The sequence below is a fragment of the Giraffa tippelskirchi genome, chromosome 11 (assembly GCF_054371585.1).
Source record: "Giraffa tippelskirchi isolate mGirTip1 chromosome 11, T2T-mGirTip1v1.2.pri, whole genome shotgun sequence".
Taxonomy (NCBI): domain Eukaryota; kingdom Metazoa; phylum Chordata; class Mammalia; order Artiodactyla; family Giraffidae; genus Giraffa; species Giraffa tippelskirchi.
Genome location: NC_137285.1, coordinates 101,023,065 through 101,038,476, shown reverse-complemented (window position 1 = coordinate 101,038,476; position 15,412 = coordinate 101,023,065). Strand labels below are relative to the sequence as shown.

At 45.5% G+C, this 15,412-nt stretch overlaps 1 protein-coding gene across 6 annotated transcripts in view; it reads left to right on the top strand.

The window, feature by feature from the left end:
* The first annotated feature begins 9,583 nt into the window (after positions 1 to 9,583).
* The window catches only part of CADM1 (cell adhesion molecule 1), a 346,709-nt gene continuing 340,880 nt past the window's right edge, over positions 9,584 to 15,412 (top strand). For all 6 annotated transcript variants that reach the window (XM_081544817.1, XM_081544816.1, XM_081544814.1 and 3 more), the window contains exon 1: positions 9,584 to 9,731. In XM_081544817.1, the coding sequence (XP_081400943.1) occupies positions 9,605 to 9,731 (127 nt within the window). In that variant the 5' untranslated portion in view covers positions 9,584 to 9,604. The remainder of the gene's footprint in view (positions 9,732 to 15,412) is intronic.

Genomic DNA, 15,412 nt, shown 5'->3' with positions numbered 1-15,412 from the left:
GAAGAGGGGACAGAACAATTTAAACATCAAGTATGAGACTTCTAGGTTCTCCGTGATTTCACCCTCCCTGGGAGATCCTTTAGGAGAAGGAAAAAACCCACAGGCATTGCTTGGAGATGGAAGGCTGGACAAGTGACTGACTGAGAACCTCCCCCTTTGGGCTTGTTTCACTCTCAAAACAGGAATGGAGTCAGATGGAGGGAGCTGGTGGTATTTGATATTAAGATGAGCTTGCTTTACAAAGTGCATCTTTAGGAGACTAATATGCCAGAGACCTCATCAACTTGGAATTGCTAACCTTTCCTAAGTTTGAATTGACTTCATGAGATTTTTTCCTCCTTTGCATTAGCAAGCAAAACACAGTCCTCAGGCTCACATTATGAATTGAGAAGCCTGGTAATTGACTTTCCCTTGGAGTAGCTCTCTAAGAGAAGTATAGTCATTCCTCAGGATCCATGGGGGACTGTTTCCAGGACCCAGTTAGGTACCAAGATCCCTTATATGAAATGGCATAGTATTTGTGTATAATCTCCTGCCTACTTTAAATCACTTCTGTGTACATGTGTATGCTTAGTTGTGTCTGGCTCTTTGAGACCTTGTGGACTGTGGCCTGCCAGGCTCCTCTGTCCATGGGATTCTACCTGCAAAATCACTCTTAGATTCCGTATAATACCTAACAAAATGTGAATACTATGTAAATTGTTACTGGCACATGACAAATTCAAGTTTTGGTTTTTGGAGCTTTGTGGAATTTTTTTTTCCTGAATATTTTTGATCCGAGTTTGGTTGAATCTGCAACCCTCAGAATCTGTGGATACCAAGGGAAGACTTTAGGAGTTTCTAGGGTCCTGATTCTCAATTTCTCTTCTTTATCCTAGTGTGGTAAGCGGCAGCTCTATGCTTTCCCCAGTGGCAATGCTATTTCTGGGCCAAAGCTGACACAGACAAGAGGGACACTTTAGATGAAAGATAAATAACAATTATTAGAAATCATGAAGAATTTTTTGTGTGTAATTGAAGTCATGAACTGTACTAATTGTCTCTGAAACTATATGCTTTTTACTGCATTTTATTAACTGCAGCATATGAGAGTATGCCTGTTCTGTCTATTGGCATCTTGTAGATATATTGAGATTTTTGCATAAATGTGTTATTCATTACAGACCAAGCCACATAAATAAAATATATAGAGAGATATTAGTACTGTAACGAAAGTCTTAGAGAAATAGCTTAGGAAGTGACAATGCTGTCAACGAACATGAAAAATTGAAATTAAGCCTTGCTTTTCTTCAAAACATGGTCTTTAAACAAACCGAACTTCAGTTCTTCACTCTGGGGACAGGTAAAAGACAATATTCAAAGCACCACGTAGGGTTCCTGCTAGCTGATAGAACGATATCTTTGGAGAGCTGAAATAACTTATAAAAAAGGAAAACAAGGGCTACTTAAATCTGCAAAAGAGTAAGATGAGTCTTCTCCTTCTGGAACCCTTTGGACAAGCCCCTACAGTTTCAAAAAGTTGCATGGGACTTAGGCAGGCACCGGCTTTAATGTAAGCTGCATGGCTACATTACGTGTCGTCCTTTGGAAATTGTGGGTTTGGTTGTTTGATATAAGTCCGATGATGCTTTGGTTTAACTTGACAGTTTGAAGGATGAATAAACACGGGCGCTTCGGTGCAAAACTCAAAATCTCAAACTAACCCACTAGTCAGGCAGGGATAACTAGGAAGAAGAAGAATGTAATATAATATCAATTCAAAATGCAGTTGAAGGATTTACATGTCATTTGAGATTAGAAGGTCAAACATGAAAACTTGGACAGGGCCATCATAAGACCCCCAGGGATGGGCTTGTGAGATCATTTTCCTAAAAGCTTTGTGGACTGCAAGATAAATTATCAAGACAATTTCTATTCAGAACTTGTCCTGTTTACAACTCACATTACAAAAGTTATATTACCATTGTCATCTTTTAGCAGCATGAGTGATACAATCTCATATTCATAATATGGCTATTTTATATTTGCAGCTTTATGAAAATCTATAGATATCAATATCTGTCTTTAATGGATCTTGCTGAAATCCTGCTGCCAGGGAAGTTATGCTGTACTTCTATGAAATTATCACAAAGCTAGATCTGACAATTATGATATCATATCAGGGTAATGTGACTTTTAAAAGTGTTGGGAAAAACTTTTACAGCATCATGACCAATCATATTTTAGTTTGGAAATAAAAAGTAAAGTTATATGTGATAATTAGTTGAGTTACCTCAGTTGCAAGGCTCCCTCTATCCCACCCAAGGTTGTCTGTCAGTGTCAATGAAATTGAACGTCAAATTGAGAAAACTCTAAAGCTATTTCCTCCACATTAGAAAATCACTAGCAAATCACATCTTTCTGCTCTACTGGCAAGATAAGTAAAGTTAGCACATATCTCTCTCCTTGTTCTGTCAAACTTGAATCAAACTGTTTGCATGGAATGTGAGATTGGTCACATACTGGACCTCAGCATTTCATCTCTATTGTCAGCTCTTGATCATTCTTGTGAATGTACTTTTTTACTTATTTGTAGCAAGAAATTAACATGGTTAACCACTGCCTCTTCCTTATTTAGCTCTTTTTTAATTTTTACCCCATTCCCAGGTTTCTCTTTCTCAAGCTCCATCCACTCATTAAATAACTGGTTTTCATCAAAGTGGTACACCTCGCTCATTTTTCAAATGTCCTTCGATAGATTCTCTCTAGGTGACTTCCTCTTCCCCTTCTCCCCACCCCCTACTCAAGTCCATGGCTCAGCTTCTGCCTACATGTCCTTGACTCCTAGCTCAGTCACTTTTCTGAGTTCCAGACCAGCATTTCAGACTTACTGCCTGGCTAAATATTTCAAAGACACCTCGAAGCCAATTTGTCCCAAAGTGAAATCATCATCTTCTTTCTGCTGCCCATCCCCTGAACAAAGAAGAAGCGATCCAATGGACTCATTCCATATCCTTGTACTTGTCTTGAGTACCAATATTTACTAAAATGCTGAAAATACAAATCCAAGCTTCATTTTAAGACTTCAAACAGACAAACAAACAAAAAAACCATGATACCACTTTCATGGGCTTCCCTGATGGCTCAGTCAGTAAAGAATTTGCCTTCAGTGCAGGAGACTTGGGTTTGATCCTGGGTCAGGAGGATCCCCTGGAGAAGGGAAGGGCTATCCACTCCAGTATTCTTGCCTGCACAATTCCATGGACAGAGGAGCCTGGCGGGCTACAGTCCATGGGGTCGCAGAGAGTCGGACAAAACTGAATGAATACCACATACCACTAGCATTATTCTTCCAGAATATAAATCTGACCATGAAATTCCCTTTATTCAATGGGTTCCCATTACCTATCATTAACAATTAAAACTTCTTAGCATATCAGTCAAGGCATTCCCTAGTCCCTGTATATTTTCCTCAGCTTCTTCTCTTGCCTCCTGTCCTCTGGCAACCTATGACCCTAAACTTTCCTAAGAGATCCATATTTTCCTAAGATTTGAGGCCTTGTAAATGACCTCCCTAGTTACATCTCCCTCTATCCTTGTCCACTCTGTGGTGTCTTTTTCAATGTCCAGCACTCAGCTCATGAACATTTTCCTCTGTGAATTTTCCCCTGACACACAGACATTAACACTTGCCTCTTGGGTATATTTATGGTTCACATAGTTCTGTGCACATATGATAGAAACACTTATCATATATAAAAACTGTGCTGTTCATCTGTCTCCCCAACTATACTCTTAAGTTCCTTGATGGTAGTTTCTTATTCATCTTTGTATTTCCATAACTTAACAGTGACTGTTCCACTAGGGTGTGCTATATGTTTTTTTCCTTTCACTGAATATATATTTGGATCATCCATGTTTACCTGTACATATTCCTAGATATGATGGAACAAACTGTGACATGAGTCTCTATAACAAATTACCCTTCCATGTCCATTGGGGCTGCTTCTTGACTTAGTGTATGTGTAGTAGTTTCCGCCTTAGAGAAGGAAATGGCAACCCACTCCAGTATTCTTGCCTGGAGAATCCCAGGGACAGAGGAGCCTGGTGGGCTGCCATCTGTGGGGTCGCACAGAGTCGGACACGACTGACGCAACTTAGCAGCAGCAGCAGCAGCAGTAGTTTCTGCAACCTACTTTGGTGCCTCTCTTTCCTTCACACTGATATTCAGCTCTTGATATTCAAGGATTTACTGTCAACTTTATGAATCTAGAAGAATAAACTTGTGGGTAAAGTGTTTAACTACTTCTTTAAAAATTTGGATGCAGGGGATTAATCTGCTGATTTAGTGGTTGAGAATCTGCTTTCCAACACAGGGGACGTGGGTTCCAGTCCTTACTAGGAAACTAAGATCCCACATGCTGTGTGGCAACTAAGTCCATGACACTGCAATGAAGAGCCCATATGCCCACAACAAAGATCCAGCACAGACAAAATAGTAGTAATAACAATAATATGGATCTACCTGGCTTTATTTTTCACAAAGATTCATAGACTCATGCCTCCAAAGATGAATTGCTTGGTCTTAATAATCTAAGTATAGGTGAGATGTCTACTAGGTAGACCAAGAGTTTCTCCAGTCCAATATTGAACATAATGCTAGTTTAATTTATGGAAGGCTTTCCACAAAAATCTGACATTTGTTATAATTTTAATACACCTTTTGACAATGGAAGCTGAGGCCTAGGGATTATTTTAGGCTGCTCAGGCTGCTATAACAAAATGCCATAAGCTGAGAGGCTTCAATAACAGACATTTATTTCCTCACAGTTCCGGAGATTGGAAGTCTGAGATGAGGGTGCCAGTGTGGTTGGATTCTGATGAGAGCCCTCTTCCTGGCTTGGGATGGCTGCCTTCCAGCTGTACTCGTATGACTTTTAACAGAGAACACCCTGCTGCCTCTTCCTACGGCATTAATGCCATCACGGGTGCTCCACCATCATGACCTCATCTAAACCTAAATAACTCCCAAAGGCCCCGCCTCCAAATATCACCACATTAAGGGGTGGGGTTAGAGCTTCAACATATGAATTTGGGGGTAGGGGGTACAAAAGCATTTCGTCTGTAAACTGATTAAACCACTTTAATGAGTACTCAAATAATCCTGGAGCAAGGCCAATGCTGATGCCAAATATTGTTTTCTTTTCCCTAATAATTAAAAAGCAGAGACATTACTTCATCAACAAAGGTCCGTCTAGTCAAGGCTATGATTTTTCCAGTGGTCATGTATGGATGTGAGAGTTGGACTCTAAAAAAAGCTGAGCACCGAAGAATTGATGCTTTTGAACTGTGGTGTTGGAGAAGACTCTTGAGAGTCCCTTGGACTGCAAGGAGATCCAACCAGTCCATCCTAAAGGAGATCAGTCCTGGGTGTTCATTGGAAGGACTGATGTTGAAGCTGAAACTCCAATACTTTGGCCACCTGATGCGAAGAGCTGACTCATTGGAAAAGACCCTGATGCTGGGAAAGATAGAGGGCAGGAGGAGAAGGGGACGACAGAGGATGAGATGGCTGGATGGCATCATTGACTCGATGGGCATGGGTTTGGGTGGACTCAGGGAGTTGGTGATAGACAGGGAGACCTGGCATGCTGTGGTTCATGGGGTTGCAAAGAGTTGGACATGACTGAGCGACTGAACTGAACTTCTCTAATAATTTGTCTTTTAATATATGATTTCCAGTAGTCATGTATGGATGTGAGAGTTGGACCATGAAGAAGGTTGAGTGTCAAAGAATTGATGCTTTTGAATTACGGTGCTGGAGAAGACTCTTGCGAGTCCTCTGGACAGCAAGGAGATCAAACCAGTCAATCCTAAAGGAAATCAACCCTGAATACTCATTGGAAGGACTGAGGCTGAAGCTAAAGCTCCAATACTTTGGCCACCTGATGTGAACAGCCAACGACTCATTGGAAAAAACCCTGATGCTGGGAAAGACTTAAGGCAGGAAGAGAAGGCGGTGACAGAAGATACGATGGTTGGATGGCATCACCAACTCAATGCACATGAGTTTGAGCAAAGTCCAGGAGATAGTGAAGGAGAGGGAAGCCTGGTGTGCTGCAGTCCATGGAGTTGCAAAAAGTTGGACACGACTCAGCAACTAAACAACAATACATACACACTCAAATAATTAGCATTTTTAAAAAATGCATTTTAAAGTTCTCATTGGTTGTCTCTGATGTGTTCCCCCAAACACAAATCTTCCTTTTGTGTTTATTTTTCATTTATGTTTTCCCAATATTTCTCCACTGTTTTAGGGAAGGGAAATAATCGAGGGTCCCTTTCTCTCTTGCCCTGTCAAGTTTTCTTATGGAAAAGAAAAGAGCCAGGCTCTTGGTGCTTCTGGTAATTTTATTCTAATACAAGCAGCACCCAGATTGTAATTCTGATAACTATTTCAGCTCTTTCTTAAAAAATTAAATTCACAAAACAATTGATTATCAGTTATAAATAGCAAAAACACCATCTGGTTTTCAAAATTGGTTAAATTCATGTAGCTGGGGGAAAAATGTTGGAACTCATAGCTGGCGAGGAGTTCTAGTCCATGAAGCAGAAAATGACGAGCTTTACTATGAGAAAGCCAGAGTAGTCATAACTTGTATTTAGCGGCTGCAGGAATTTTGATACGTTCTTCACATGTTCCATATGTTAAATCATTTGGCGAGATCTTCAGTGTGAAAGAGCTGAGGGTGGCAGAGGAGTGTGGCTAGTGGAAAGGGTTGCAACAGCTTCATCCTAAATTTTCAGCTCTGGTTCTTTCTATGAAGACCTAGCACTCAAGATGTCCCATGACCTGGGAAATTGGATGTGCAAGTTCCTCAAACTTATGGCAAGGGTGGCATTTTCTGGTGGAAGTTTCTAAAGCTATTTGTAATCTTCTGGGGAGGTAAGTCATACAGCATTAGCATTTCCTACAGAAATGTCCCGTGTTGTTCTTTGCCAACTGGAAATCTGCGTAGGTGTTCATTGATGTGCCAAGAGAATGAAGGTAGATGAAAACATTCCGCATCTTCCAATGTCCCCATACTGTGTTCCTTGTGTGGGAGGGCTGGGGCCTGACTAGATTCTCTTGGAGTTACAGCCTCATGAGGAATGCTTTTCCTTAGGAGTATAATGCACTCCTGTTATTTATTTATTTTTTTTTAAAAACCACGTTTCTGAGTTGCTGGCATATTTTCACCTTATGTTAAAAATGTAGCTTATTATTCATGCTCTATAATGTGAAATTTATTCATTCATTTAACAAATATTTATTGAGGCCCGGTATAATACAGTGGTTAATTGCATAAGCTTTGCCTGCACCTTACAAACTTTGACCTTGGGGCAATCACTTAATCTTTCTTCGTTTAAAAAATACAAGACGGGAGAGAATACTATGCCATGAGGATTGTTCTAAGGATTAAATGAGATTACACATGCAAAATACTTAGAACTCCATAAATGCAAAACAGTAATAATAGTAAATACAAATTTATACTAGGGTTCTAGGTTTACTGGGATATACGACCTTGAAAACCTGAAGCTAAGTTGTTCAGTTGTGTCCGACTCTTAGCAACCCCATGGACTGTAGCCCGCCAGGCTCCTCTGTCCGTGGAATTCTCCAGGCAAGAATTCTGGAGTGGGTTGCTATTCTCTTCTCCAGGTCATCTTCCCCACCCAGGGATCAAACACCGGTCTCCTGCATTGCAGGCAGATTCTTAACCATCTGCGCCACATCTTTTAGCATACATATGGTGTCAGTGTTTTTCTCCTGATCATGGTGGGACCCTGCTTTGCATTTAGCCTGATCGAAGTAGCTTTGTTTCCGGGGGTGATAAGAATATGTTGGACTTTGCCGACTGGACATTATCCCAGTGACTATGTGGTGATGGTTTCCAGCCTCCTGTAGTGCTGTCAGCCTGCTGAGCTTTCCGACTTCTGGAGGACTGCCTGCAGTTCATGTATTAGGGCCTGTAATTACAGAGCAGAATATCCAGGGCTGTGAAGACAGGGCAGTCTTGAAATTAGTTTATGCATAATGGATAATAGGAGGCTGTTTTTAAGTGTAACTCATTTGGTGGGTTGGCAGATCTTGATTTCCTTTTTGATATGTAACATTTATTTATTTATTATTTTTTTTTAGCAAGATGAGGACAGAGGGCTCCTCTAGACTATAGCTCAAGACAGCAATTTACATTCAGTAATCTCTTGGTCATTTAGCCACAGATAATTTGTCATGGTTTGTTTTAGCTGTTGTGATATTGATATTTATTATGCAAATTGTATTTCCTACATCTTATTGTTCTGCATTCTATGAATACTTAAATTATTATAAACCTTTACACTTAATATGGCTCGTCCTTCAATTTGATGCTTGAGCAACAGAGGGTCAGAGCGCACACGATCTTCTAGAGAGGAAGAAAATAAGTAATTAAAAAGCAGACAAACAAGAGAGCCGGCTGCCTGGTTGAGAAGAAAGCAAAGGCAATTTCGGGGAGGGAGAGCGAGTCCGGAGAAGCGAGTCGCTTCAGCCTAGAGCTTCTTTCTCCCAGAGACGCGGGAAGCTCAGAACACCTGTTGGTCCCCAGCCGTTTGAGGCGCGAGTAGGGGCAAAGAGGCGGCAAGGGGAGTGGGTTTGAGTCTTGAAGGAGGACGATGGCAGACCCTCTCTTCACATCCCATGCCTCCGCCCTCCACCTCGAAGTCTTCACAGAAAAGATTTTCTGTTAAGTGTGTGTAATCGTAAATATCTAATAATACATGTGCATCATGTAAATACACATTTGTGACATATATATTAAAGCCAGGTAGGAGGCCTTCAGCAAGCTGGGGGGATCCTGAGTCAACCTTCCTCGATCTACCTTTCCCGAGAATCTGCCGCAAAGACACCGACTCGAAAATCCGAGAGCCGGATTCCGGCTCCTTTCTCCCAACTATGCCCAAGTCTACCGCTAGGTTGTTGAGCGGGCTCTCCCGCTCCGCCGGACGTGCAAAGCACGCATGCACTTCTCCCAGATTGTTTTGTCAATCCGGGGACCTGCCTTCTCACTCTCTACTCTCGTACAACCCCCGATTCCCAAAGATCTATTCCGTCGGTGCAAGGTGAGTGACGGAAATTTACAACGTTTGGTTTCCTGGCGGGTTGCACCCGGTGTACCGGGCAGGGGAGCCTCCCAGAGAGGTTCTCGTCGTCGGTCTTCTGGAGCGATGGCTATAAACATTCCTAATAAAGGTGTACAGGAAGCTAGACCCCGCCCCCGGAGCTGAAGCCCCTTACACGCCAGGGGCCCAGGAGAGAACACTTTTTCCTGGATCCGGGGGAAGCGAAAACGAATTTTAACATAAACATATTTGCATACGCCCCTCCCCTAGCCCCGCCCCCAGGTGGCGCGGGCGCGCCGCCGATCGCCAGCGCCAGGGGGCGGGGTGGGGGAGGGGGCGAGTCCTCCGAGAGCCGGGCTCGGCTCGCGGCTACGTGATTGGTCGGCTGGGACTCCGCCTCCAGCGCATGTCATTAGCATCTCATTAGCTGTCCGCTCGGGCTCCGGAGGAAGCCACAGCCGCCAGTCTGAGGCAGGTGCCCGACATGGCGAGTGCTGTGCTGCCGAGCGGACCCCAGTGTGCGGCGGCGGCGGCGGCGGCGGCGGCGCCTCCCGGGCTCCGGCTCCGGCTTCTGCTGTTGCTCCTCTCTGCCGCGGCACTGATCCCCACAGGTAGGTGTGGGCGCTGGCCCGTTGGCCCCCTAAATCTCTTAAGGCGCTCTAGTGGCCGTAGCCATGGAGGGGGGAAACGTTTCCATGACAACCTTCCCCCACTTCCTAAATCCAAATCGGAGGGAGTGTGGAGAGAAAACTCAAGGGCTGAGATGGAAAGGGTTGAGGGGATCGGTGAATCCCCTCTTCCTTGCCCAGCTCGGTGCGAATTAGAGCCCTTGGGGATGGCTGCACCCACACCTTTCCTCCCCTGCTTGGTGCGGAGTGCAGTGAGAATGAGGGGCCCCGGGGGCTAGAGAATGTAGGGGAAAGGGTTGGATCGAAGGCACCCCCCGCAAACCTTCCGGACCCTCCCAAACTCGCCGCCGTCCCCGTAACTTGCAGGTCTTTCCGCCTCCCAGGGCTGCCCCTTGGCCCCCACCTCTCCAGCGGGCCCCCCACTCCCCATCCCCGTAACCTCCCCATGGCTGACTGGCGGCCGCCTCCTGCGCGATTCCTCGCTGGTCCACAGGACATCCCGACTCGTCTGGGCTGACCGCTCCTGCTGTCCCTGCGCTTTGCCTTTCCTCCCCTGTCCCTAGCCGCTCGCCCCTCGTGTCTCCCTCCAGCCGGATCGCGGCCCCCCCCGCACCCTCTGCCCGGCTGCGGGCTGCCTTGGCTGGGCTCCAGGCAGTGAAAGTTCCCCGGGCCCGGCTCCATGGGGGGGCGGTTGCTGTCGCCGCCTCTGCGGGCAGAGGCGGGAGTCCGCAACCCGCCTGCCCCACGGCGTCCTCCGCCGGGAGTAGGAACACCGGATTTCCAGCCCGCCTGTCATTTTCGGCAGCTCGGGGGTGGTGGAGGGAGCCTTCGCGGCCTCTGCGGCCAGTTGGGAACCCTGCGGGCCTCCGGGCGCCCTCTGTGTGCGGAGCCGTCTTGGGAATTTGCCCAGGGACGGCTCTGCACGCCCGGCTCCTTCCCTGAAGACGCCGAGCACTCGGCGAGGAGCACGCTGTGTGGCTGCCCGTGTGCGCGGCGCGTTGGCGCGGTCGGGAAAGAAGAGGGCAGTGTTTGCTTTTGCTAACAAAAGGGAGCCGGAGCTCTTCCCCAGCGGAGAGCCGGGCCGTGCTGCACCCTGCCTCCCCTTCCCGCCACCGCCGCGCTCCGCGGCCGCGCGGCGTCCCCGCGCCCCTGGCCGCCCGCCGCGGGCCGGGAGCGGGGAGCCAGGGCTCCCCGGCTCAGGGCCGTGGGGGCGGGGAGGTGCTGGAGGGGCTGCAGCAGGGCTCGGCGCCTGCAAAGCCCCTCCTCACAGCTCGGGAGCCGCAGGACCCGCGAGCAACAAGTGGCGGAGGACACCGAGAGCTCAGCCCCCACCTGCGGACCCCCCGACCCGGGCGGGCGCAGCTCTGGGGGCCACGGTGCGGCTTCTGGGGCGCCTCTCCACTTGGGCTGTGCCTTTTGTTTACACGCTAGAGGACACACAGTTACGTAAACACCGCAGGAGACACGCCGTAGGAAATGGGGAGATCTGCGGGGCGCTAGCTCTGGATTTGGGGGAATGCCGGGTTGCTTGCTCCCTCACTCCCCGGGCAGGTCTGCAAGGGAGCTCGGCTTGGGAAACCTATCGGGGATCCATTGGGGTGGAAATCTGGCGGCAGCTTCAGTTCCAGAGCTGAGGAGTTTTTCGTCCCTGCCACTGTCTCCGGATGTTGTTTATGTGTTTTTCCACTGTGAATTCTTAATTTATGAGTTACGAGATAATTGGGTTCAGCCGATGCTGTTGTGGTTACAACTTCATTTCGGGTGATGTCTCTGACTGGATGGGTTCAATAAAATGTTCCTGAACGAGATCCCTCTGCTGCTGCATTGTAAAAAGCGCCAGTGCTGTTTAAACGTGAGCGTGAGTACAGGCTCAGTAACTGGCACATAATAAAGGCAACAATAGACTTGTATTGGCTGCAAAAAAAAAAAAGGCTGGGTGGGGGGAGCGCTGGCCAGGGATATTGCTTTTGGACTAAAAATGGGAGCCGTGCAATGCCGCTTGGCAGCAGAACAGGATCAGATTATACGTCCTCTGTCCAGCCTGCTCACTGAAGGCTCGGGGTAGTAGCGGCAGTACTATATTTGTAAGCATCTCGCGGTAAGAAGTTGCCTTCCCCAGCGAGGGCTGTATGCTGACTTGGAAAGGAGCGGTCTGGAGCTCAACCGTGCATGTCAAAGCTACAAGGAAATTCTGTTGCCAGTTACCATGGAAGCAGCTTCTTGCTCTTGTGTACATCCCTGTTTGTACGCTGGTTATCAGATTGTGTTCAAATTAGAAAGTAATTGGGTTTGATTTGTAGTGAGGGGATGAGACAACTTTCTTTAAATCTTTTTTCTTTGCTTTTAATGTGTATTTTGGTGCTCAGTTTGAGAAGGGGTTTTGGCCTAACCCCAGATCCTAGACCTGGAGAGTAGATTTCAGGTGAGGACCCAGGGACTTCTCATCCTTACTCTTCTTTCAGCTTTCTCAGAAGTCTCCAGTTCCTACTCCAGGATTACAGAAACCTGTTGGCACTGCCTTTAAACTTCATTAGGCTTGTGTCATTCACAGCCTCACTGGGGTAGCCATCCAGGGCCATTGTGGAGTGGGGTCCCGGTTCTGTCTTCCCCTGTAACTGAACCAATCTATCCCCTGGAGAAAATCTCCCATCCTTCCTGTGGTGTTTGGAAGAAATGGATGTTAATGGAAAGCAGCTAAAATGGGATCGTCAAAGCTCACTCAGTGTAAATCATGTCCATTAGGTTTGGGGTGCTGGCATGCTGTTGTTTTTGGCCCTCAGTGAACCCCTGGTTGGTCACCCTCCTTTTCCCTTTTCAGCTGTAGAAAGGATGGCCAATGGGTGGGGGTGTGTAGTCTGCTGGGGAGCCCAGGGGCTGAGTTTTTGCTTGTCGCAGCCTGTTGGGGCTTGTGTACCGGGGAGGGTTAGGAACTTGACAAAAGTGCCGCCCTGCTATTGTCGCCTTTCCCTGCATCAAATCCAATAGCCGCGGGAGGGACTCACACTTGTCTGTGATAGCTTTGATAAAATATCCCTCATTAATGCCACTTTATATTTACAGTGTGTCACTGGAGACGCACAAGGCTTCATTTAGTGACTTGTGTGACGAGACAAGCTTGCATTATTTGCCTGGGACATTTTGGTGGAACAAGAGACCCATTGAGCAATCTTTTGAAATGAACAAATACGGAAAAAGGAGGGAAGAAAAGAGCAGGCAGTGCTCCGGAACAAAGAGCTTTATTCATATGGATGTTGTACATGCTTTATCCAGTTTTCCCCAATGGCCCTCCTGGGAAAGGGGAGTGGGACAGGGAAGAAGCCAAGGCAGGACACTGGCGCTTCCTCTCTGGTTTCCTGACTTCATATTCTTTTCCGACTTGGTCCTCGGCTCCCTGGACTCCCTGACTGCTCTGCTCAGCTCGCTCGGGCTCCCTCTAAAACCTCCGAAGGTAATGGTTTCCTGGGTCTAAAAGGGAGATTTTGAAATCCTTTCTTCCAACTCTGAATTTAAACGGAAGAAAGTGGAAGCTACCTGTTGAGACGAATGGTTGTTGGTGGATATATCGGTTGAATGGAAAGAGATATCACTTTTCTATGACATGTGTCAGAAAGTGGTTGATAGTGACAGATGGGTAAGAGATCTTGCAATTATAGTATTAGCCTTATTATTTATTTTTATAAAGAAATGCTTTGAAAACTAAAATCCAAAATTTACATGATCATGAAAGGTGCTTTTGGAGTTTTCAGTGCCTTTTGCCCACACCTGGTGCGTTTTGGCCTTAAACATAAGTGAGTTGTTTTTTTTTTCTTTTTATTCCTTGGCCTACATTGCTAAGTGATTTTCAGGCTTTAAAAACTTTATAATATTGCTGTGAATATAAACTCAGTCTCTCAGTTTCTGTATGTGACATTTTGATGCTTAACTGGCCACTTAGAATTTACATTTTAAAAATGGTTTTGTGTGTGCCTGCGTGTTAACAAAATGTCCATTTTTATGCAGGGGAATCTCTTAAATTGGGCCAAACTAATCAATGCTATGATTTGAATGGAAATTTACCAGCATATGAAGAAATTTTATAAGAAATAAATCCAAAGGATTCAGATATTGTGTCTCTTGGGAAGAATAGCAGTGACCATCACTCTGGGCATTTTTAACAGAAAGTCCAGGACAGAAAGGAGAAATCACACAGCGACATCTGTTGCAGTATTGAAAATTTGCTGCTGTGAGTTGCAAGCAGTTAGTCCCATATAAGCACCTAATGGTATCAGTTAGCCTGTGTATGTGTGTGTTTGTGTGTACTCACACAAATATGTATATAGCCACATGCATATGTGTATATATATATGCACTGACACAGAAGCTCACCCAGTATTCATAATCATATTTAAAATTATTTAATAGAAACTTGTAACATTTTAATGCAAGGTTCTTTTTTTTCATATCACCTGTTGAGGAATCAGAGAGTCTTACAGTCACAGAATTTTGGAAAGGAGAAAGGTATTAGAAATCATCGGTAAAATCTCATTATTTTGCAGTGTGGCAGCCAAAGCCCAAACAAGGAAGGACCACTGAACTGAGGCTAAGTTAGCTACGCTTCCTGGACGAGGAGCCGGTCTCCTGATGTCCAGCCTGTGAACCGTCTCTCCCATCTCCCAGCGAGGATGTCCAGTAAGGGATTTGCATCGTGGGTTAGCCAGCATTGTTGGTAGGAAGAGTTTGTATGCTGAAGGCAACAGGAATAATTGTTGTTCTCGGTAATAAACTAATGGATCAGAGGTGTGATCTCTGGGCAGAAAGGACCAGTTTTTGGTAAGGTTGTCTGTGGTGTTGACAAGTGAATTTGAAACCTGTGGACTTTATCTGGCAGCCACCATGTGAATGTTGTTCAAAGCACCTGGGGAGGGGAGAGCTCTGGATTTGTATTTCGGTCCTAGGTCAGATGCGTGAAAACTAGGCTTCACAGAAGCTTCAGCTTTAGACTTTTAAGCTTCTGTTTTGTCATTTCAAGGAGTGATGTTAACAGTAGAACTGGTTCCATGTAACTGAAGACTAAAGGAACGGCCCTTAACAAAAAAGGCATCTTTGATTTTCTTACCAGGTACTTGTCCTTTGCATTAAGCCTGGGCCAAAGCTGAGCATTTCTTAAAGACAAAAATTATGTTATTGTTGCAAGATGACCTTTTTTATGTTGATTGTATTTTCTTTATTTTTTCACTTTATTGTGGAAAATTTCAACTATACACGAAAGGAGAAAGAATGCCATAATAACCCTCTGTGCAAATCATACGGTTTGATAATTATTTACCCATAGTCCATCAACCTTCCGTATACCTCCTCCCCATCCCAGGTAATTTTTAACAAATCCTGCATATCCTACCAGTTCTTCCATAAATTACTTTAGAAGGAATCTCTTTAAGATACGGCTCTTCTTGTACACCCGAAAGCACAGTATCCTTAGCTGAATGTACATTTTCTCCACTGGTAGAATTTTCGTTCTAGTCTTGCTGCCCCCAGGAAGGTGGAGTGAAGGCTTGATACAGTGGGTAGGAGCTGAGGCAGGCAGCAGAGAAGCCAGAGCGTGATTACCGCCTGCACTGAAGAGACCTTTTCGTGTGGTTTGGTTTATTTTGAGCAAGTTTTGTTTGGATCAGATAAGATGAGTT